We start from the raw sequence: 24,510 nt of genomic DNA, 5'->3' as shown, positions 1-24,510 counted from the left end.
GCTATGTCATTTGCTCCCATGCTCTTGTTCATCAAAGCAGGATCTCTGTGTATGCTCATCTCTAACCAACCAAGCACTGATGAGGAAGTGGGGCTTTGGCTGCAAGTGATTTTAACTTCTGGGTTTATTACTTTTTACTTTCTCCTGTTATTTGGAGTTTAACAGAGGCGTGGAAGCTTTTTAAATTGGTGGGACTTGTGCACATTTTCTCATAGACGTATTTCAAGTGGTTTAGGGTTTTGAGCATACTGATGTGTTGAATATGGGTCCAATATCATTTAAAAGACACACATTGATCAGGAATATTTTTGCAATGTAAGACACTGAACTCACGTACTTAAATCATACCTTAGTCACTGATCTGATCCAATGCAGGCACGTCTCCCCTGACGTCACTTTATGTTTGGGCATCATCATAATGTGAGAGTCACTGCAGCATGAAGTGGAAAACTTTTGAAACGTAATTTTTAAAAGTTTTTTTCACTGGCACATGATTTAGATTGAGTCTTCTTCCATGTTGCTCAAACTAACATATAAATAACTGTGCGATCAACCTAAAGTCAGTTAAGTAAGCTGTTTATTTTATATTTAAGTATATAAAATTACAGTTTGTGCATCTCTCTTTTTTCTCTGGTGTTCTGCTTGTTTACATGGGCGCGAAACAAGTGACAAATCCTCAGGCTTATCAACCAGCCTGTGAAGGTGCACATGACAAGTTATTATTGAAATTGTGTCTGTTGGTGCCCAGAATGAATCTTAATCAAATGCTGTCAGTAAAAATGAGGGGCAGACTCATCCGCTGGTGTCACTTCCGTGATAGTAGAATGCGAAGTTGCTGACTGAAGTGAGATGAAAACAAACTCCCATAGAAGTATCTCTTTTTTGTGTAGCAAAAATCTACATACAAAATCTTCATATTCGTGTTATTATCATCAGCAAGCAAGAATGTGTTTGATGTCATAGTGTGGACCTCCCATATGTTACTGTAAATATCCAAGGTATCGTATTTCGGTCGGCAGTCAGAAAGTATCGGTGACGGGGGTGTTTGAGTTGAAATATAAATCCAGTTGAAAATCACCTATATTTCCCACATTAACAGAAAAGAGAGCAGATAAAAGTAATATCATTGAGATGGGAAAACTAATAACATTTTATGAGTCGGTTGCCACTTATTTATCTTTTCATCTCCTCTTTGTCTCCACCAGAGCCAAGCTCGCACTACGTGATTTCCCTGAAGGCGTTCAATAACGCAGGCGAAGGAGTTCCTCTTTACGAGAGTGCCGTCACTCGATCCCTGACAGGTATGGTCGCACACACCAGCGTTCATGTTTACACCACAACAGCGTCGCACGATGTGAAATGGCTGTGGATAGATTCACAAGTGCCCTGTGCGTGTGTGGAGCATGGCAGCAGTCGGGTTTCTCCTTGCTTAAATAAGTGCCCTAAAGTGAAGTAAAGCAAATTATGGTTATGTTGTCACAGCGGCGTCAATTCATCACCAAGTCACTGTTTTGTTTTGGCTTACATCTGGTCTTGAAAGCACGTGAGAGGGTGGTGCTGTGAACCAGCCGACAAGGACAAAGCTAATTATGCAGCCACATTAAACTTGCAGTTTTACGCTTGGGCCACATGATGGGCTTTAAATGTTTGCATAAATTGCATCTGTGTTTTTGGCTGAGAGAGCAAGTCACACAGGGTCTTTGTGGGACAACTTTGAAACTCCTGAGAAAAACAAAACCACCCCAATTTTAACTCCCATTCCTTATTGTTGTGGATGTCATTATGAAGCGGGAGGCTGAGCGGAAGCTGCTTTTCACCTTAGTACTTTGTGTGCTGTGTTAATGGCTTGTACCCTCAGTTATCTTGATGTGCGCGTGTGTTTGTGTGTGACAGCGGATGAGGACCAGAAACTCATTAGCTATTCCTTCAAACTACATGCTGTGGAAGTGAGATAAATGAAAGGCATCAAACTCTCAGCCAAGTTTCATCTTATGAATTAAACAGCCACCCCTCCCCGGCTCGCCCGCCGCTGACCTAAATCCTTTATTAGTCTCACCAAAATGTCACTTTGGTGAGGGCCTTCCTTCCCAAGTGATGTGATGATGGCCGCAGAGAAAACAGCCCGCATGTTCCCTCATTCCTACATGTTATCAGCGGCATAAACAAAAAAGACAATTCTGCTCTGACAATAATAATATTTAGATAATGACTGCCACAGGTGCATGTTCTGTTTGTTCATCATAATAATGATTAGCTTTGCAAAGATATGTAAAACACAATGGAACATTTAACTTGCAGCCTTGGATCCTTTGGCTGTATTTAACAATTTAACACGGTGAAAAGTGTCGTTCTGCCTGTTATTTATGTGTTTATAGAGCAGTAAAGTTTCAAGTAAACATGCTGTAATATTGAAATACATACAGAAAACTAATATGGAAATATAAATGGAAATATACTTAAGTTTATATAGAGAAAGGGGAAAATGTATAAAACATAAAAAAACATATTAAATATTAATAGACCAATAACTCACGTATTTACTGTAACTATCAGTAATTACTCTGTTGTTTGCATGAAGCGTCTCAGGGAAAAGTCAGGCTTAACAAGCTACAACCAGTACTTAAATGTGATTATTTTGAGCTAATGTGTTACTTATATATACATATACAAGTTAATATACAAATAAGTCAAATAAGTCGTTTATTAACGCCAATTTGTGTTCTCCACTTTTCAAAATCTGTAAAATATATTTCTACCGTCTCCATTGATTTCTCTGTTTCCATATACAAAATTCTATTCATCTATTTTCCATATTTTTTGCTCGTATATTATCTGACATTTTTTTTATTTACACAAAACATATATATTTAGGTGTATTTCTACATAACACATGTTTTTCTTCAAAATCTGTCAAGTCATTCTCTGAGGTAAAACCATAAGATAAAAAAGGTGTCAGAAAATGGATTTTCTGCAAAAGGTGTTCTTTAGCTAACTGAATATCACTGCAGCTTCCACTTAGAGCCATGCTGCGGTAAATCATGGTCATCTCTCTGCTGTGTCAGTCAGGTGGTGGCCCATTTGGACCATGAGAAGTTCTGCTTTTTTCTCCACAACCATGCGTTTATTCTCACATTCACAGAAAGAATCACCTCATCTCACTCTCTGATCTGTAAATTCATATGAAGTTTTTACACCATAAAAGCCTGAGTGGCAGCTCCAAATATATGATGACTGAATAACCAAGTTTTAACTAAAAAAATTTACCTTTTTTAAAGTTAGGAAAAGTTACTGTCATTTATACTGTCACTTTTGTATAATTTGATGCTCCTGTTTGCTAAATTATTAGAGACAGATAGTTGATGAACTGCTTCTACTGACAAAATGACCAGACAGCATATGTTTTTGCATTGTACTACAACACATGTTGAAGTGCAGTGAGCAGTAGATAATGAACACTGTCTTAGTTCATGTATAGCATCTCCACATCCAGGCCAGCAACCAAGAAAACAGTCACTTATTGACCCTGCGGATGCTTTGGTGCTGATGAGTGGAAGTGCGATGTCTGGAGGAAACGTACAGCCATTCCAGGTTTTCTCTCAGGCCGGAGTGTGTTTGGGACTACACAATGTGATGGCTGACTTTTATTCTTTCATGTTGTACGTGAACCTGAGATGCCAATGTTCTGGTCAGTAGCTTGTTGAAGTTTCATTTACTTGATGAATTCTTTGCCATTAGAGATACTTAGATTTGTACAAAGAACTTGTGCAGCTATTTATTTTTAACGTCTGGGTAGAAGAAGAAAAAGGCGGCACATCCCGATCTGACAGATAAACAGTCAAACATGGAGCGGCGCAGTGACAATGAGGAGTTGATAAGCAGAGACCCTGAGGGCGTAAACCCAGACTAAACCCATTACTGTTTTGACAAGGTCGCCAACACTCGCACACACACACACACACACTCACACCCGGACTTTCTGTTGTCAGATCAAGTCAAAAATGTCCAGAACTTTATGGTGGCGGGTCTTTTGACGATAGCTTTAATAAAACAGCTTGATAATGGGCGAGTGCGTGTTAATATCATGGCTGCTTCTCCACTCTGCACTTTCTCCACACACACACATCATCCTCGACCATTTAATCAGTATCTGGAGGAGAGCACAGAGAGAGGCGGCGAAAGTGCTGGTGGGGGTTAACGGGGAATTGAAAGGATAAAGGGAGGCGAGGGATGGGGGTAAACAAGAGCTGCAAAAGGTAATGAACAGAGGCGAGTGGGGGATTTGGCCAGGAGAAGGTGAACTAGGTAAGAAGTCAGATAGTGGGCGGAGGTAAAGAAGGAAATACCGGTGGAATGAAATGATACAAGAGGAAAGAAGGAATAGATCAAAGAAAGGAGACGTGGAGGAAATGAGGAAGTGCTGAAAAAAAGCGGCTGAAAACGACGGCGCAGACAGATGAGGGCTGTAGCGAATAATGAAAAGAAAGTGATGGAGGAGAGCAGTGGGGGAGGACGAGGGCCTTTCAACGTCATTAGTATTCCGTCCCGACTGGAGCTTTATTGTGATGCTGGACGAGCAGTTTAACCACGGCGGCAGCATGCCCTATAGCAGCCAACACCTCCTTCATCAATCTCTCCCTCTCTCCTCCCTCCTCCATCATTCTCTCTCCGCTGGCCTGCAGCCGTACATCTCTCTTCAACAGCACCAAATTAGATGTTGATTTTCTCAGCGGGCTGGTTTACTGTGAAGGCTGTGTTGGACAGCCGCTGCCAGTGATGTCAACCTTTTCCTGCACTTACTGAAGCCTGATATTCCATTATTCAAGTGAATGGCTAGTGAGACGACTCATTGAAAACTGTAATTAAATATGTATTTCTGGTCACGTGAGTACCAGTGTTACCTCATTTGATTAAATGAGTTGCGATTTTGGACGGTACTGCACGTTAGGTCGCTCAGCTAATTCAACGTCACTGTTGAGAAAAATTCTCTTTTTAAAAAGAAAAGGTAGTTCATGGAAAATGAAAAAAATATACTCTTGAAACAACAACACAGCTTTGTTGTTCCTTTTGAGTTTATATATAAATGTAGCATTTAAATATATTCATGCTGTGTTCTGAAAAACTGTCTCCAGAAAACTTTGAGGCACAGCGTGTGTCTGGTGAATGGGTTCATTTGAATTATGCGATCAAGTCACAGCAGTGGTATATTCCCTGAAACAGCACGGTGAAGCCTGGGCCCAGCATGCCCAGCTTCCTGAGATCACAGAACTCTTTGTTTTTTGGTGCCAGTCTTCCAATGTTTTTATTTTTCTACCCCATGACGGAAAGGAAAATAACACATTTCATTCAAACCCAGTGCTTTGGTCGCAGGGCGCGACAGTACTGCCTATCCTAGCTACTGGGGCAGAGTGGTGCGGGACGCCCTAGAAAGGTTGCCAGTCCATCTCTGGGCACAGATAAATGAACAACCATTCACTCACAACTGCAGAGTCTGATGAGGAGTTTTGACATTATCTTGGCAGTGCCACAGTATTTTGTCAACATTAAATTGCTCATCCTTGGTACGTTTGAGTATTTTTTTATTGGTAGTTTTCCACAAAACTCTGCCAGACGGACACCTAATTCAACTTGTCATCACTATTTCATTGTGTGTTTAACCTGCAGTTGTCAGCTCCCCAAAAGGAGCTAATTCACTCCTAAAAAGGAGCTTTGCAAAGGCTGGGATTGGAACAAGAAGGCAGACTCTTCATGGCTACATCCATGTGCTCAGTGGCCCAGTCATCATCAATGAAAAAGCGAAGGCAAATTTTCCTCTATCAACTGGTGTTTGATCGCATGTGCTAAAACGATTTGGCACTCGCTATAACAGTTGGAGGCGCAAGTGCCTGTTGAGACCGTCTTTCTATAATTCTACAGCTTCAAGGTCTGTCTGATGGTGTGACTCCGCTAAACTACCCACCTGACGTCTCTATAGCAAGTGCTGCTGTGCTCCTGCTGCTCAGCCGTAAACCACAAGATAATAAAAACCATCATTTTCGGGAAGTGAATTTGATGGACCATATGTGCACGCAGTGTCTGTCAGGACTTGCTGTTTCAATGAAACATCCTTCAAATCTTGTATTTTTAAACAAAATACAAAATACCTTTAATAATGCTTTGTTTTGTTCTGTGTCACTAACTTCTGTTTTTCTGCTTCCACTAGGTTTGACTGTCATAGATTTCAGATCACAGAGCTGGAATAAGCAGATTATGTTTAAAGTTTTATCTGTGCTCATTCCAGCTCTCTGGCCTTAGTCTGTTTCATGTTGCCTGCCCTCAGGTGCTCCACGGGCTACATCTTCCCTGATTCAATATTAAAACTGTGTGTTTACACAGGAAGGTCTGAATATGCTACAGTCAAAGATTGGATTTAAATGTTGCCCTTTTTCTCTGCGCAGTAGTAGTCGTTTAATAATTCATTCATAGACATAATGTAATTAAAAAAAAAAAAAAACATTTTTGCACTGAAAACGTGAGTCTACCTGATGGCACTGTCTTCTTTGGGCTGTCTTGGAGACACAGATCCACAAGGGCTTTTGAAAATGGTTAAAATGTGGAGTGTAACTTTGTGTATAGTGTCAATTTCTTTGGACTTGTGGATCTGTGTCTTCACTTCTGTTTATAGCTACTTTGAGTATCTTACCTTCTTCTCTGTCTGTTTTTCTCCTGTTATTCATTCTCTCATTGTTTTCCATTACCTTGCCTCCCTTTCTTTCATTCACGTGTTTGTCACATTCAAACCTGCATGTCTGCCCTGCCAAATATAAATGCATGTCTTTATATCCACTGCATTGTATAACACATCAATTTTTTGCATTACAAAATAAATAAAAAAAATCACCTCAGACCCCATTGATCCATCTGAGGACGACCTCTTCCACCTCTTTGATAAATACCCCACTCCCATGCCAGACACCAGCACTCCCATGATCCCTCCAGTGGGGGTCCAAGCAGTTGCACTCTCATCTGACTCAGTCCGCGTCTCCTGGGCGGACAACTCCATGACCAAAAACCAGAAGTCTTCTGAGGTCCGCTACTATTCAGTCAAGTGGAAGACCAGCTACTCCACCAGTGGCAAGTACAAGGTAAAACAAAGTCCTTTTCCTAACAACAAATTGAGGTATTTGGAATATATATTTTACTGCTGCCGTCTTGTTTCAGTTATGCAAAATTACAATCTTTGCATCTTTTTAGTTTCCTAAAACGTCTTGAATTTGTTCCTAGACTTGAGTTATTACTGCTCATGCAGTCACTTCCTTTTTTCAGTAAAGCGCTCGTGAAGGGCAGGTGGAGGACCACACTAGTCCTTGTAGCTTTCAGTCATGTTAAATTGAAAATTAACCAGTAAAACAGTGGCACGATCAGCCTCAAGAGCGCACATGATGATTCTGCTTTGAAGCTTTGAGATGAAACACTTTCATGATCAAGAAAGGGACTCAAGCTGCTCCGTCTCTACAATAAACAAGGACTCAGATGAGTTAACACTGTTAACAGGGCTTCAGTGTGCACTGTGGTGGCATTTCATCCCGCTAATACAGTAGTTAACTCAAACAAAAGCATAATAGGCCTTCTTTAATATTAGAGCAACCAAACTTTCTCTTAACTGAGATCATCAAATCATCAAGAAGCACCAGTGGCACGCTGAAATGACTGAATGTGATAGGCATGAGGTTTTTGCTTACTATTTAACTAGTAACTATTCATAATGTTTGTTTCTAATTTCTTGTCAAGTCCGCAGACACAACTGCCCTCAGCCACACGGTCACCGGCCTCAAACCCAACACCATGTACGAGTTTGCTGTCATGGTAACCAAAGGTCGGAAGTCCAGCACCTGGAGCATGACAGCACACGCTACCACCTATGAAGCAGGTAAGAATCTCCTCATCTAATCTCAGATTAACTCAATTCTGAGTCATTCAATAAGCGTCGGTTCACATTTTTATCGGTCTCATCTGACGTTTGGATTCTGCAGCTTGATAGATGTAAGTCTGAACAGTGAAAAAATGGTTATATAATCCCAATTCAAATGTCCCTCATGAATTCCTTTGTTTGCTAAGTAATCTTTTATGTAATGCATGAAAGACACGCTTTGTGCTTGACAAATTGAGGCGATGATGTTTTCAGTAACTGTCCCTTATTGCCTTCTTTATGGCGTGAGGTGGGATTTTATGATGAAGCCAGCAGCCACAGTACCTGGGAGAGGAATATGGTCACAGAATGAGGGCTAATAAGGTGTTTGCATCAAAATCCAGCGTTTGTCTCATGTTGCACTGCTGTTTTTTAACTGTATGTCTGCGCGAGATCAAGTTTTTGTTGGCTTCTACTTTTATGACCATGTCTTGCAATGTAGTTTATTTTATTGGATTGTTAGCCTTTTGGGATTTAAGAGACACTGTTAAATTCTAATTATTGTAAAGGGAACCCAAGCGCAAATGTTGACGGACAACAGACGAGGCGAGCAAGATACAAAAGTTCAACAGTTTATTACAGAAGTCCAAAGCAGTCACAACAAACAGGGAGTCTGATGTCTCAGTGGCCCAGAAGGCGAGAAACAACAACTCTGGGAGCAGAAATGTGAAAGCAGAGCACAGACGGAGGTGTGAACTCGCACAGTGAGACAAACACGACTCAGGAACTCAGGCACCAAGTCTGGCTAATTGAAGGGCTGCGAGGAGTCAGTCTTGAATCCTGACGATCTGGCAAACTGGAGTGGAACAGGTGGAATATAAAGGCTGGCCCCTCAGGCAGGCGGTTGCTCAGTTGTCCCAGGTGTGTGTGCCATTAGTGAAGCTCCAGAGAACTGAGGAGAAAGGAAGTATTCAAGTGAGTTCTCTTTTCAGCTCTCTGGATAGTAAATAAAAACAAGAGTTATGAAGAACTAGTGGGGCTCATGCGGGACCCACAGACTGGTTTGAGCCAGTTCAAGTGCCTCATTAAGACATCAAGTGGCCCTTTTTCCTTTTGAGGTTTTCCTAGCAAGAACAGGGAGTAGGACGGATCAGATCTTCACTCGGTCTTCAGATCTAGTGATCCTTCAGTGAGCGCTAGAAAGAGGGCCTGCGGAAAGCTACTTTTGAAACTTGAAGCAGGAACGCCAGGCAACTGACCAGCATTGACAGTGAAAGACTTGCTCACTTTTTCTTCTTCTCATCTCAGGAAGCAAAAATATGAATGAGCACCCTATTCCTCTGAAGGAGTCTTGATTGCCTCATTCATAGGACTATTTATAGTCATCATCAACTCTTCTTATGGCAAGGAACCTCACATGATTTCTTCCATAAAATGATTCTACCATGTCCTTTATCTGGCTACTCAGTAATTGTCAGGCAGCATCCTGGCCAATTCACCAGGTGAGAGAGTGAGATCCTCTTGTATCTTCATAAGAAAAGGAAGCATACAGTGCATGGTCACGTCATTGATGCAGATATCAGTGTGAAGGTGAGACTTTTTGTTTAGTGTGGAAAAGGCCCTTTATATCTTTCCTCTATCACTTCAGTGTGGACTTTTCAAATTTGAGAGACAATTTCAAAGCTTTTGGAAGTGCGCTGTTAAAACAGCTCTTTCAAACTCAAGTGAATCAAATGAACACGCTAACAAGATGAGCTTTTAAGTGGCTAATTACTAAATTACTAAATGCTTTATGCTTTTTTTCCTTTCAGTTTTTCAAACGGAGGAGCTCCTTTGCTCTGCCCTATTCTGCTGTTCTTGTCTATTCACGCAGAATGATGCTCTAGTCTTGCTGTCTTTTGGTACCTAGTTGGCTCAGTTCCTTTTTTCCCAGAAATCTGCTTTTGCTTACATGTTATTATTTTCACTTGGAATATACTGCTGGCGAATGCATATTTGAAACAGCTTCAGAAGAAAGAGTCAACTCTTTAAGTATTGGTTTTAGAAGTGTGATATGTCTTGGAGCATCGCTGCTCTTTCTTCCCTTCATTTTCAAAAGTGGCAGCAGAGGCTGATGGACCGAGGTACGGTATCTTTGGTCCACTGCCAGGAGGCATAATTGATTCTACAAAAACATATTGAGATATTTGTGCTGTAAAGCCCATCACCATATAAAATAACTGGACTGGTGTTTACAGACACGCCTGCAGATAGTGGAATTAACGTCAATGACTCAAAGGCCTGGGTAGGTTATCCTCACATTCTGGAGTTGAAAAAGACTTCAGCACTGTGACAAGCCCAGCTGGAGCAGCGTCTTTGGGTGACAGTGATTGTTTCCTGTGTGGCGTCCTTGTACTTGATTGTGTGTACAGACGCGATGAAGATGGGATCTGCCACGGAAGGGCTGTGGTGCAGCGTTATATATCTCTATTCTGTTGGTGTGTCTGTCTAGTGTGGTGTCACTACCAGTCGTGAGGTACAGGAAGCATGTCTTGCTGATGGACGTGGTTAAAATAACCTTCAAGTACACAAGGGTGTTTGTTGTGCAGCGAACTGACTGCGCCATCTTGTTTCTTCTTTACAGTAGTAGAGATGGTGCTGCTAAAGTAGCACGTTAGAAGACTGGTGTTGGTGTAATGTAGCGATTGTTTTATTTTTAACCATCTAATGTCCGATGTTGGCCAACAGTATGTACAACAAACTTCTTTATGTAGATGCAAAGTTACTAATAGGGAATTACTGCTGGGTAATCTGCTAAACTTTACCTCCATCGGGTCACCAAACAATGGAGTGACCTCAAAATGTACACAAATGGAAGTCTGTGCTGCCTCAGTTAGTCGATGGTGGGTACAGATATTGCTGTTTGGTCACTGTTAGCAAACACATCAGACAGTGCTTCCAAGATGACCTCACAGTGGAAGGTGTTTTTGTATGCATGGGTCAAATGCCTGTGAAACATTTCCTTGCAGAGAAGATTAGTTTTAACCAGACACAAAAGAATAACAACAGACTGTAAAATGAGACTTGCACTGGAAAATGTCTCCAGAGGAAATCTTGAGTTACTCTTGCTTAGCATTGGTGCACGTCGAATACGAGAAAGCAACAGTGGCCAAGCAAATGTAGCCGACTAACTCTTGAGATTATAATTCAAGAGTCAGTGTTTCTACTTGTCTAAACTGCACAGTCTGTTGTAAAGATTCTGTCAAAGCCTAATGTTGATCCATTTGCTCCAGTAATGCATGTAAACACAAGGGGCTTTCAGGACAGTAGGACAATTGATGGGTGGAGGTTGACTACAACCAAGAGTCTACAGTTTTGACTCCACCGCATGTACAGTACCATGGTACCGACACAACTGTGCTATGCAATAATGCCTTTTATTAACGTTTTGCAGACACTTGACTATGATGGTGGACTATTTAGAGCTGATGGTTCATTGAAAAATGAGGTGAAATTGGATCATTTTGCTACACCACACCCGATGATCTGTCACAGCACACAGTGGCTCAGACTGAGACGCATCAGAAGAAATGAACAAAACCAAAAACAGGCAGGAAAAAAGGAAGAGCAAGTCTCAGGCATGTTTTTAGGATCACAGCAACTGTTTGCAACAAAGCGACACAACTGCAGACTGAAATCAAAATGTCAAGGTATCCCTTTCAGGGTGTTTACAATCATGTTTGTCGGATTTGTCACCCAATTAAGCGTGAACGTTATTACCCTGCCAACTCCCTCGGGCTCGCTGGAATACATTGACATTCAGAGTGAGCAGATGGACTGAGTCTGCTGCGTCCCCACGGTGAAGCACCAGCTCTGGACACATAAACACCGGGCACGAGTACTGTACTCACCCCGTCTCTGTGTGATGCAACAAAAACAAAAATAACATTCAGCTTCTCTGGAGAAAAAAACAAACAAACACGGTATCTGTGTGGATATGTGGGGGGAATCACATTACCACAAACACAAAGAGAGAGTTTACATGAATTTATTCATAGATTAAACCAAAAAGTGGAAGACATTCCCTTCCATTCATTTTCTGCTGAGGGGTGATGCCTGTCTCTGCTGTCTGCTGCTGTCTATATTGGATCACCATTGTTCTGTATTGTCATACATTTACTCAGATTACATCGCAGTTTTCGTGTATATTGTGGCAAAGCTAAAGCAGCCATCAGTGGCCAGGTCTTGCCATGGCAGTGGAGTGGGAAAAATCACAGTTAAAGAGGGGACGGAAGTCTCATCAGCTTGTTTTGAGCAAGATTTTTTTTTTTCCTGTGTTGTGGCCTGAACTCGGAGTCAGAATCGCTTTGAACTAACGTGCCAACGAGCATTTGAAATGCTGAAGCCCAGCTAAAGCGCCAAGCGCCAAGAATTCTGCTCTCCGTTTCTGTGAATTTTTCTGTGTGCTTGCAGTGTCACTGCTGCCCTCTGGGAGCAGATTCTCACAGACACACATTAATTATGAATAGGCATTTTTGCTGCAGTTTCCAATCGTAACAAAACTGTTTTTTTTCTTTTTTTTATTGTGACTCCACAACATGAGAAGGCAAACCTCCAAGGCAGACCCAGTGACATGTTTTCTTCAGCCGTGGATTTCTATAAGACTCTCAGTTCATCACTGTCTCCGGATAACAAGAAACATCAAAGGACAGAGCTCATCAGCGCTGCTCTATCGCCGTGGTTATGAGTAAAGGGAGGATATGAAGTGACACTGATGAGAGGAAGAGAATACTTTTGGGATCAGAACTACTGCGAGGCCAACAGGACTTGGCTGATCCAATCCCTGCCTTCAATCAATCCGTCATTCATTCTGCCTCATGACCAAAAAGAAGCAAAACAAGGGTCTGACATGGAAGTGACTGGTCTGTTCCTTTGCCTTAGTACAGTGCCTGGGATTGTGCTTTGTGTGTGGGTAAAGACAAAACTAGCCCGGTGAGGTGGTTCAGGATTGCTGGTTGTTTTTGCCAGTCTGGTATTGGGAGGAGAAAATCTGTGCGGGATCTGCATCTGAATTGTTTGGGAAAGTCTCAAATCGTTCTGATAGAAACAAACCAGACTGGAGGTCCATTGCAGCAGGGTGAACGGGTCAGAATGCATTGATCACAGTTTCACGTATTATGTTTGTTTTTTATTATCTACAGCAGTTATAGATAGTCGCATTTGATACGTCTGAACAAAGTGGTATATAATTCAGTGGAGACTAATTGAGCCAGTGGAACCTTTTATGATCAGGCGTTCAGGACGATATTCACTTCTTCTTTTCTTTCCGACATGTTAAATACGCGAGGCGTAAACCCATGTCTCCCCGACTGTGTCTCCTCAATCATTAGCACCGAGCTCGGCCCCAAAAGACTTGACTGTGATCAGTAGAGAAGGACGACCTCGAGCCATTCTCATCAGCTGGCAGCCGCCGATGGAAGCCAACGGACGAATCACAGGTGAGAATTCCCTCACTGCCTCTCACTGAAGGTCAGAATCATTTCATCTTTGATTTGCTTTCAAACCTTGAACTCTGGTGAGAGGTTTAATTATCCTTCCGGAATATGTTGGAATGTGTTTCTGTGAGAGCTCTTCTTTTGGTAAAGGGACTCTTTTGAAGTTTTAAATGGATGTTTAATTAAACTGATGGGATCTAGATTAGCTTGGGCGCTAAAGCTATCTTTGTAGTTCCCCAGCAGAGTTCTGTCACAGTTGTCGACGGGCTGTAGGTAGCCTGAACAGCACGTCTGTGTTGGCTCTGGATGGCAAAACACCATTATTTCTGTAATAAACTCTGATGCTCATCTGAGACAGAGCACGTCTGCTGTTGTTCTACCATCACTTCTAAGCAATGTGGCTCATACTGAAGACCAACCTCTAAATTAAATGTACTGTAACCAAAATACAGAGTAGCTGTACATACATACCACACCGTTGAAATGCTCAGATTTGTACGTGAACTATAGCCCCATGTCCTCGCGGCATTAATGACTGAGCTCACACACACAGACACACGCGGGTTTCCATTGTTCTCAGTTTCCCGCTTTTGGCAATTGGCCCAGCTGCAACTTGTTTTTAACGAGCTCTGCTGCTCCATCGGTGTCCCGGAGGAAGAATCCAAAAGTCCCCGTCGGATTAACAACACTACGCTGCACAAGACATGCCTAGAGATTTCAGGAAATATATACACTGCCTTCGTCTGACAGAACGCCTCATGTTAGCACCTAGTTCAAATATGTGTGAGCAATTCATTTTGAAGGCTGTTTTTTATTGTGCACCTACACCTGTTGCACACCTCGTGAGGAAGTCAGGCTCCTCAGGTTGTCGGAGTGAAGGATCCTAGGTGAGAATTGTGTCATCACCTTTACCCTCAATTTTGGAACAACACTAACTCAGAGGAATGTGATGCAAGAGTAATCAGAACAATCCAGTTTTCAATGGATGTTGTGTTTGTAACAGCTTACCACCTCTGCAAGATGATGCCAGACATTCTCAGACACTGGCTTTACTTCTTTCAGTAAAACTCTATTGGAACAAGATATTTTAATTGATATAGACAATATTATCTTGTTAATGCGAATGAATTCTTTGAGGAACATTTATTCATATTTATTCATCACTACTTTGTGCTGAATATGATGTACTGAAGGAAGGCAGCACTCATCTCCACCAAGAAGCTCACAGATAAACAGAATGTACATTTTTTTCTTTCATGTACAGCACTAAGTTTATTGATTCATAATTTACCCTTCATGTTACACTCAAGGTTACATTCTGTACTACACACTGGAAAAGAACATGCCGATAGATGACTGGGTGATGGAGACCATAGGAGGTGACCGACTGACTCACCAGGTTGCTGACCTGAACCTGGACACGGTGTATTACTTCAGAATACAAGCAAAGAACGCCAAAGGAGTTGGCCCCCTTTCTGACCCCATCCACTTCAAGACGGCCAAAGGTTTGTGGATTTTGACTCGTATGAGTAGGTCTCCACATGCTCCGAATTAAATGTTAAATGTACAGTTTATATTTCAGTGCTAGTACTAGTAATAACGTTGAATAGATTTAGTATACTGACCTTGTTACTGCTTTGTTTTTCAGTGGAACATCCAGACAAAATGGCCAATGACCAAGGTAGGCTTGTAATCCTGACTGCTGAATTGGTGAAACAGTGCAACTCTGCAGTTTACTTATCTTTTACGGTTGGCTTCGCTCTCAGTTGGACGCAGCTCTGCATGTCTATTATTAGGCTTGATACACGGCTGTGCTATACTGTGGATCCCAAAAAGAAAATGGAACAGTCCGAATCACACTTCAATAGACCGTAACCTCTCTTAACTGGTAAAGATTTACTTCACCGTCACAGTATGATGTTGATACTGCAGTGATTTGGGTGGGTCAGTGCAAAGTCAGTCAGTGACAGAAGGAAAAATGAGACACGCGAGCAACAACAGGGTCTCATCAACCTGAAGGAAAGTCGTCGGTTAATTGCACCAGTGAGAGGAAGAGATAGAGAATTTGTCATTATTAATGCAGACATATGGAAGGTGGTGGAGAGTAGCTGTTTACCACATTAAGATCATCTAATTAATTCCAGCGTAATTAACGTGTTGGCTCTCTGGTTCCATTCATCAGTCACTGTTGTGACAGAAAGGGACATATTCCTAACAAAACCATTATTATTCCATCTCTTGCTGTCTCATTGCGCAGCAGTTAGTGAAACATTTGTCTTATTAATAAAATGTTTGACAGAGTCACACAGGTGGTTCACTGCAGCCGTGTGCTAGTTTTGCACTTCATATATTGGCAATACAAAATGGTGTGTGGCTCTGGATGTATCTCCGGAATACAATATGCACTAAGAAAAAACTAATATTAAGAAGAGAAGGATGTGAAGTCACTACTTGGCCTAGAGGTACCCAATATCATGGCCTAGTATTAATATACCACTTAGCTTGCGAGCCATAAAAAAACCTCTCATTCAAACCTCTCAACCTTTTCTCTCATAACATTGGTATTTGCTATGCAAGTTGAGACAGACAGTCTCAGCCTTAATTTTTGTCATTTTATTCAGTAGCTCTTTATAGTGTTTGTTTTGGTTGGCTCGAAATCCTGCGTTTCACTGGTGGACATCCAAGCAAAGTGTAATGAACTGGTCGACTGTTTCTCTGATGCATTCTGGGAGCATTCTGTCTGTGTTGCTGGACTGGGAGCGCAGTCGAGCGTCTCAGGCGCCAGGACGCTGAACCAGAGAAACTGGGCTCTGGTGTCAAGGTGTTAAATGGTGCTGTTTGTCACTGACAGATGTGTGTAAGTGCACAATGTTGTGTCTGTCTGTGTGTCCATCTCACAGTCCCGCTTCATATAAATCAAAGAGCATTCTGGGGAGCGGTAATATTGATGCTCAACCCAGCTTCTGTGGACAACGGACAAGTATAAACACACACGCAGAAGCCAGGACATGATAAAATTTCATTTAAAATCCAACAGATGTTAAAAACAAACGCACTTCCATTGCCGCAAATCAATTTGTGTGAAAGTAAACGGTATGTTTACGCATATAAAATACATTGCTCATTCATTCACTTTCTGACACTTATTTCCTGTTTCCTCTCAATTGGCACCTTCACGTGGATCATCCAGGTCGAGGAGGAGACAACGCTTACTGGCCTTCTGACACCAACCTGATTGACAGAAGCAGCATAAATGGTAAACACTAATCCGCTCCATTACACCACCACTTCATTCGTTCCTTGTATTTGTCACACCTGAATTGAATGCTGATTTAGATTATGGTTCAGATCAGTGCAAAAAAAAACCTTGGTCTCTCTACCTATCTACCTCCCTCATCTGCATAGAGAAACACCACTGTGCTGCTCCTCCACCAGAAAAGGTCGCTGTCAAGGTCTGTTTGTAGCAGTAACTCATTCGGGGACAGTAACAGTCTGGGTGTAATTTCCCTGCATTGTCGTGCCTATCATAAATCTATCCCAGCTGACCTCCGCCCCCCTTCGTCTCTGCAGCGGGTCAGAGAGGGCAGAACCTCGCTCATCAGCTCGCCCGTATCTCATCTGTACCTCTGTGTCATCCTTTATGTGGCCTAGCATCTTCACTCTTGAAAAATAACCCGCAGAGAAGGTTGCCTCCTCCTGGTCAATAATCTGCAGGGCTGACAGTCAGTGGGTGAGGTGCTCCAGTCTCGCTCCCGTGTGAAGTTTACTGTATAGACATTGTATTGTTAATATGTATATATAATGCAGATTTCATACTAGCATTGGCTTCCTTAATATGATGTCTGGGGGGTGCGTTGATGACGTATGGGCGGAACATAATATTTAAATTTGAAAAAGTGTTTATGAGTAGCATTATTAGAAATGCATGGTAATGTCCTTGGAATCAAAATGAATATGAGAAAATCTAGAAGAATATGATGGAGGAAAAACGTAAACATACAAATAAATGCAACAAGAAAATCCGATGAAATGTCCCTTCAGGTGCTCATGAGTGTTACCAGATGGAACACGGTCGCTCTGCAGCTCTCGTTGACACTGTTGACTGATATACATCCTGCTCACTTTCTCAAGATGTTTGGCAACAACATTATTGATCCCACAATGTACTGGCTGATTTTCAATGACTCACTTGCAGACCGGATGTGAGTGACTGACACTGCCGCTATACTCAGGGAAGTGAGACATGGTTTATGAAATTACAGGAACAGAGGGCGAAGCTGCGGTGAGGAGAATGGTGGGAGAATTAAAGTGACCCGATGGTTCTTGTAGCTGTACCATGTGATCGATTGCAGTTTTCATTGAAAGAGACGACAGCAGAGAGAGAGGAGAGAGTGACGGAGGCAAAGTGCTGTGCTTCAGACTCACATAGTTCTTCATCTGTCTTTCCTCTCTGGATCATTTGACTTTTATTAGACAGTGTTCATTTCAGGCCACTGTCACATTGGTTTCATTCATTCATCTTTGTGTCCTTCAGAGTCTCCCATTGGTCAGATGCGCCCCCCTCACGGCAGCGCCACGCCTCAAAAGAACAGCAACCTTCTGGTCATCATCGTGGTGTCCGTAGGGGCCGTGACTGTTGTGGTGGTGGTCATCGTGGCGCTCATCTGCACCAGACGCACGTCAGCCCAGCAGAGGAAGTAAGTGCTGTCCATCATGTGTGATCGGATGGCTTTACTAACCCGGGAGATGCGACTTTGGAGTTTATATTTATGTGTTATTATTTGGAGTTAATGTACTGCAAATAAGTCATTTTCCAGCTGAAAAGGCCACTGGTCGTTTTCATTTACAGAAGGATAGTGAAGCTTGAGTATGATCAATTAGAATTTTAAACCTCTCTGCTCTCTTGCATGGTACATTAATGTGGTTATGATTTCAACATTTCTGGTACCAAAATTGTCTGGCAATTCTGGCACTGATTAGATACATCACAAAAAACACCAGGTTGTCTATGGTCTGTCTGAGATAAAGATAGACAATGAACCAGGTCATTTCATGATTTAAATCTTGGTTGACTCTGTCTCTATCTGACTAGTTTGAGGCAGTAAAGTAAAACTCACCATCAGTGGTGGTTTTCTTTAGTTTGAAGAACAGAGCAGTCACAGGACTGGAAAATTGGAATGTATACTGCTGCTCCAGTGCTGCTAAACACAAGCGTGAGACTCAAAAGACCTGTCAAACAGAAGCTTTGACTGCTTTAGATGCAGTTATTGTACAACCTTTTTACCGTTTTACAAAAGTTTTTTGTAAAAATTGTAATCTTGGACAAAGGCTTGGAATATTTCGGTTTGGGTGGAGGAGACTGACTGGCTAGAACAATAACAATGTCACGATTATTACTTTTACCATGATCTCATTTTGTTCTACATGCCAACTGTCAAACTACATTGAATCCGGTTCACTCATTTTCTGTGGATATCAATGTGGAAATTGGTTTTTGTGAGTTTGTGTGCGAAGACTGGCCATCTGTCTCGGGCTGTGCTGCCTCTGGCTCAATATAAAGCTCTGATTGACTCCCGCGTCTCATGACTGGCCAGGCCAGCAGCGGTGAATAATTAGCTACGGCATTAACCAGATATTTCCTCGCCCCCAAACATCATTTATTTGTCTGAGCCGACAGTGGTGTCAGTATCTTTTATTTCTCTTCTCGATTCTAAGTTTGCTCACTCAGTACTGGAGCTATTTTAACGTGTATGGAAGGATACTATGCATCCGTCCTGACTGACTGTCGGCTCTTATTCTAACCTTGCGGTCTTGTGCAGGAAACGAGCCAGCCACAGCGCCAGCAAGAGAAAAGGCAGCCAGAAAGACCTGAGACCTCCTGACCTCTGGATCCACCACGAGGAGATGGAGATGAAGAACATCGAGAAAGCCCCAAGCGTCGCTCCGTCTGGACACGACTCTCCCATCCAGTCCTGCCAAGACCTCCCCCAGGTCGCCCACAGCCAATCGGAGAGCCAGATGGGCAGCAAGAGCAGCTACTCAGGTGACTTTGGATGATCGATGTCATGAAAGGATGTCTTCTCTTCATATCTCTAAGTGCTTTTTTACTGCTTTTGAATGAACGTGATTGTGTTGATTCATGTTCCTTTCATATTGATGGCTGGCATTTGTCATTATTAATTGGCTCTACAGGATTCTTATCTCTTCCATGTCTCTCAGGTGCAGATGGTGACGAGGCATCCAGCAGCATCTCCACGTTAGAGCGCTCCATGGCTGCCAGGAGGGGAACACGTGGCAAGATGATGATTCCAATGGACTCGCAGCCCAGCAACACACGTATGTAACACACATTTCACGAGTGTTGACACAACTTTTGACAAAATAACATGCAGAGATGAGTAATTGTAAATCTTTATTTTTTAAATTTATGCCAAACATAGTCTCTAGTGAGACCAGTGTTACAGAAGCCAATCGTCGGCTGCTGTCAAGTTCCTTGCTTCGGATGGGTGGAAGGGTTTCTGGAGTCGACTTGGTGTTGAGTCGATGTTTGGGATTATCTTTGGCAAGTGTGGTGCATTTAGTTTACGGCCCAAGTTTTTATTTGCCTCTGGTAATGTCTCACTTCATGTCCACTGACACTGAGCTCAGCTCAGCTTCTATCAAAACGTAGCTCCTACCTATCAAAACTGATGGTTTAAGTTCTCAACCATTTTTGTCGATTATCTTCAGACGGAAACTAAACCTAAAATAAGGGCTGGGTGTTCACTGTAAACACATCCAGTTTGGAAACAGAAGCTTGTGCAGCTTTAGCAGACAGGTATGTCGATTTACTCATCAGCATGTTCAGCAGAATTTCTGCTCCACTTCTACTCCCTTGTCTTCATACAGTAGCAGAAAAAAAACCCTGCTAAGTTACATCACCACACAGCTATTTCCGTAGTGTGTGACTCAGCAGGGACGTGTGTGCGACCTGACATGCAGTCATCCTGTATGTTTTCACTAGTGCGTGTGATTTGTGGGTCACCGTAACGCAGCGAAAGCCTCCAGCCTATAGCCTGACTTCAGTTCGGATTTATTTCCGCCTGGTTTTATTCTTGTTGGCGACTGTCATCTAAGGCGGTGTTATTTACAGTTCCATTCTCATACTTAACTTCGGTGAAGACACTCACTCTTTATTAGTTCCTTCAAGTGACTATTATTTTAATACTATCGCAATTTTCTGCTTTAACACGGATTGTTATTCTTGACAGCACCTTGACAGGAACCTTGAATGCGCAGCCCTTTTGACAGTGCCAGCCTGGCCACGATTAGCATAATGGGAAAATGAAATTTGAATGAAATTGTAAGCTTTTGTAGCAACCTTGAATTGTGGCTGTTGTATGTGTATTTTCACACTGCAATGTCTATTTATTAATATTTTTGTTAAGGTGATTTGTACTACCTTCTGTGTGTTTTTTTTGTATAATAGTGCAACTTCTGTGTGTTTTTTATGGCTCTGTTTGTGTCTCTTCATTTTCACTATAACTCCTTCAGGCATCATGTTTTTTTTTTTTACCCTGCTGCCACGTCTCGACACCAACCCAGCTGATCCACTCCCACACTCTCTGTTTTTCTCAGTGTGTCTGCGTCTGCCCTCACATTGTTTCTGTCTCCGCCAGTTGTCTTACGCTGAATATGTAGCCATTCTTCCTTCATGTGCTCATTTCACACTCACACAAACACACAGGCCTCCAACCCATTAACCTGCTGCTGCCTCGTTGCACCAATGACATCAATAATTTCATCCATTAATCTATCGCTCTTCTCCGGTTGTCTCGCTGCTGTAATCAAAACGTCCTCCGTCCTTCCAATAGTGAGCCCAGTGAAATACACAGCCGTATCCTAAAGCTGCTGATCGCAGCCTTGCTGCTTTCAGATAATCAATACCCACCGATCAATGCTGGTATAGATCAAGGTTTAGCAGAGCCGGACCTCTTGGGACACAGACAAGAGTGAGCAAGAGCCAAAATAGATAACTGTCTTTTTATGAGTGAAGCATAATTCAACAGTCACCTCCTGAGGTGTGGCGCTTAGGTTGTAGCCACTTTGATTTGATGTGGTGCTAATGCATCATGATGCTTTACGGGGGGAATTGATCAGATGACATGCTCCTTATGCCAAGCTGGTCGACTATTTATAAGGAAATAATATGAATGAGTTCCAGTTATAAGAATAATGATAAGGGAAGACAAGGCGAGAGGCAAGAAAGAAGAGTGGACACATCAGCGTGTTCTATGGGTTTATTTGGATTTTTGAAGTCTAGTAGTCTCATGTGTTGTTTGGTCTTGGACTTGGCCTTGACCCTGCTTGATCTTGGCTCATTCTCGCCCCCTCATAGTCTTGGCCTTGACTCTTGAGTTCTCAACTATAACAAAACCCGGAGTGAAGTAGCCTCACGGAATTAAATAGTTGTCAGCACCAATGATATTTAGAAAGTTTTGACACAGCATGTGTCAGGGGAGTTTTTACGCTCTCCTCCCGTTGATGTGTCCTTGACCTGTATCACCATATTATAACATGCCTATGTAACATTGTTGGCTGCATCTAATGTCCCTTCAGTGGATGTTCATTTCCTAAAGGACCTAAGTGACCTACTAGCATGTTTAGTCAGCTGTGTGTTGTTGTTGTTTGCTACTGTAAGGCATCAGCGACTGTTTATACAGGATTTAATCGCCAACACTGGATCACACCACTTGAACACTTCCCCTCCCTCTCTCTCCAGCGGTGGTCAGTGCCATCCCAGTGCCGTCTCTGGACTCATCACAGTATCCCGGGATTTTACCTTCACCTTCCTGTGGCTTCACTCACAACAAGTTCAGTTTGAGACCGATGCCGTTCCCCAGCCTGACGGTCGACAGGGGATACACTCCAGGTATCTATCTATCTATGGGCCCTCACTACTGTACTGACCTTTCTCATTTTTTCACCCAACACAAATGCACTGTGCCACTCCGGTGTCTTGTATACACATTAAGTCTTGACAGTATACCGTGTCAATTCATTCAGTTCCTTGTGTTCCACTCATCTCTTGCCATCCAGATGTATTATTGACCTATGGGAATGGTGTGAGTGCTAGCTCAGCACCTGTTCCCTCTTTCTCTGCCATTCGTGTGTTGAGCTATGCGCAATGAAACCTACATATGTACGGCAACTGCAGTTTAAAGAGGCAGTCGCCTCCACGGCGCTCCTGTCGCAGGTGCTCGCCGCAAATAAAACACATGCTGACTGCAATTCTTTAGCGTTTCCCTGAAATTAGAGCCACTTTGAATGAGCTGCTTGATGAGACTTCAATCTTTTGTGGGCTATCAACAGACTGCTGCGTGACGATTATCTCTGCAGCGCACAATCACCACAACCGTACTCATCAAGCATGTTTGTAATTAATTAGACACGTCCCGCTGATGTGAACAAAAGTACTGCATTGCTTGTTACTCACAATGAAGCAGTGCACCCCGACCCTGAGCTCCGCCCCAAATCACCCTGGACTTTATTCACGTGCCAACTGGTGCGGCGCAGTGTCAAGTGTCATCTCCCGTGTTTGTTGGAGTCGGTTGCTGCTGCAGAGGGCTTTTAGAAGCCTTATACCAACATGGTGCTCGCCTTCACCAGGCAGCCCGCCGAAAAGGGAGCAGCCTGAGGGCTGTTAAAAATAATAATGTAATAACCATCTTATTATGTTTGATTTTGTGATTCCTTTTTTTGTTACACCATTGGTAACTATTATGAAAACTCTGCAATGAGACAAATATATGACAGGCATATCATTTGTCATCCATTTTACAATATATGATTTCACCAGAGTGTACTGAACCGATGGTAGGCCTCACACAGTGCCCTTGCAGTAGCTCACGTTTGCTAAAAGATCAGTGACTCCTGCTTTAGAAAATATTAAGTTATATTCCCTTGCCAAATGCTTCATGTTGTCTTGTATAAAAGACATAATGATTGCTTTTTCCCAAGACTATCGTGAAGCAACACTTTCAACCGCAAACACACCCACACTGAAGGTTCTTCCAGTAATCTCACCCACTTTCCTGTAAACCTGCTTCGCTCTGTTGCTAAACATTGTGGATCAGAAGTTCTGTGAGGGCGGCTTGTTTAGTAACAGAAGAAATGACAGAAATCTCCGTCTTTGTATTCACCTACGCAGCTGAATCACACGCTGTGCAGTTTAGAGAAGCGAAAGAGCAGACAGACATGAGACAGTAGTTGTAGTCTGTCAACTTTTGTGGCACAGCTTCCGTGATGAGCATGTACAGCATGTGCAAATGTATTATATCTTCATTGAGTTCTTCAGTTTTTAAACTTCATATGTTCGAAACATGTACTTCAGTGCTAGCCACATTGATCCCTAGAAATACTCTCTCTCGCTCTTATAAGGTGGGTGTTTAATTACACAGGCTTCTCCTGTGTGATCACGGTCTTCCTTTTCCTGCTCTTACAGAAGCTCTCGCACACTTCCTCTCCCTCACTTCTCAGGGCCTCTTGGACTAATGATGAGCGCACAGAGATTCTACATGTAATTACTGTCCATTTCCTCTTGCTTCTTTTCTCTCTGATCAAATATAAGCGTGCATCTGCTCTGGTGCTGGATCAGAGGCAAGTACTGGCCCTGATCTCACTCCAGCTCACATCTCTGCTGAAATGAACTCTTGTTGCAATTCAGCCACCATTGAACATGAAAAATAAAGGCATTACCAGGAGTGTGAAATATTCTCAAGAATCCATGCCTTCATCTCTCTTGTGTCAATTTCAGGGGTGTTTTATGCGACAGAATACCAAGAGAATAGAGATTCCCAAGCTGGCCATCTCCCTCAACCGCCCTGATGGAGATGCATTTTTTTCATTTTTCTTAAAAAGCAGTGGATTGCACAACCCTGGCACATTTCCTTAGCTCTACTCTACCAAGATCAAAGCAGAGTGCCCATGAAATCCCCCGCCCCCGAGCTCAATTAAGATTTCATTGCAGAATATTCGCAAGTTTGAAGTTTTGTTTTGATGGGTACAGTGTTTTGTGTCCTTTCTCAAATAGCCTCTCAGTCTCTCTGTGATGTCACCCTGATGGAGAGTAATTGGACAGCTTTTGTCTCCTCACACTCTGTTCCCCGTGAA

General features: G+C 42.6%; 1 protein-coding gene across 6 annotated transcripts in view; it reads left to right on the top strand.

Moving 5' to 3' along the window:
• The window catches only part of dcc (DCC netrin 1 receptor), a 156,280-nt gene that overhangs the window by 112,300 nt on the left and 19,470 nt on the right, over positions 1 to 24,510 (top strand). For 2 of the 6 annotated variants that reach the window (XM_053865318.1, XM_053865345.1), the window contains exons 16-26: positions 1,206 to 1,301; positions 6,949 to 7,121; positions 7,768 to 7,906; positions 13,255 to 13,362; positions 14,670 to 14,864; positions 15,008 to 15,040; positions 16,550 to 16,615; positions 17,894 to 18,056; positions 19,179 to 19,402; positions 19,579 to 19,695; positions 22,121 to 22,270. In XM_053865318.1, the coding sequence (XP_053721293.1) occupies positions 1,206 to 1,301; positions 6,949 to 7,121; positions 7,768 to 7,906; positions 13,255 to 13,362; positions 14,670 to 14,864; positions 15,008 to 15,040; positions 16,550 to 16,615; positions 17,894 to 18,056; positions 19,179 to 19,402; positions 19,579 to 19,695; positions 22,121 to 22,270 (1,464 nt within the window). Of the gene's footprint in view, positions 1 to 1,205; positions 1,302 to 6,882; positions 7,122 to 7,767; positions 7,907 to 13,254; positions 13,363 to 14,669; positions 14,865 to 15,007; positions 15,041 to 16,549; positions 16,616 to 17,893; positions 18,057 to 19,178; positions 19,403 to 19,578; positions 19,696 to 22,120; positions 22,271 to 24,510 lie in introns of all 6 variants that reach the window. The other 4 variants (XM_053865301.1, XM_053865336.1, XM_053865310.1 and 1 more) reach the window with 3 other exon arrangements.

This window comes from Synchiropus splendidus, chromosome 1, assembly GCF_027744825.2.
Source record: "Synchiropus splendidus isolate RoL2022-P1 chromosome 1, RoL_Sspl_1.0, whole genome shotgun sequence".
Taxonomy (NCBI): Eukaryota; Metazoa; Chordata; class Actinopteri; order Syngnathiformes; family Callionymidae; genus Synchiropus; species Synchiropus splendidus.
This window is presented reverse-complemented; position numbering and strand designations above follow the sequence as displayed.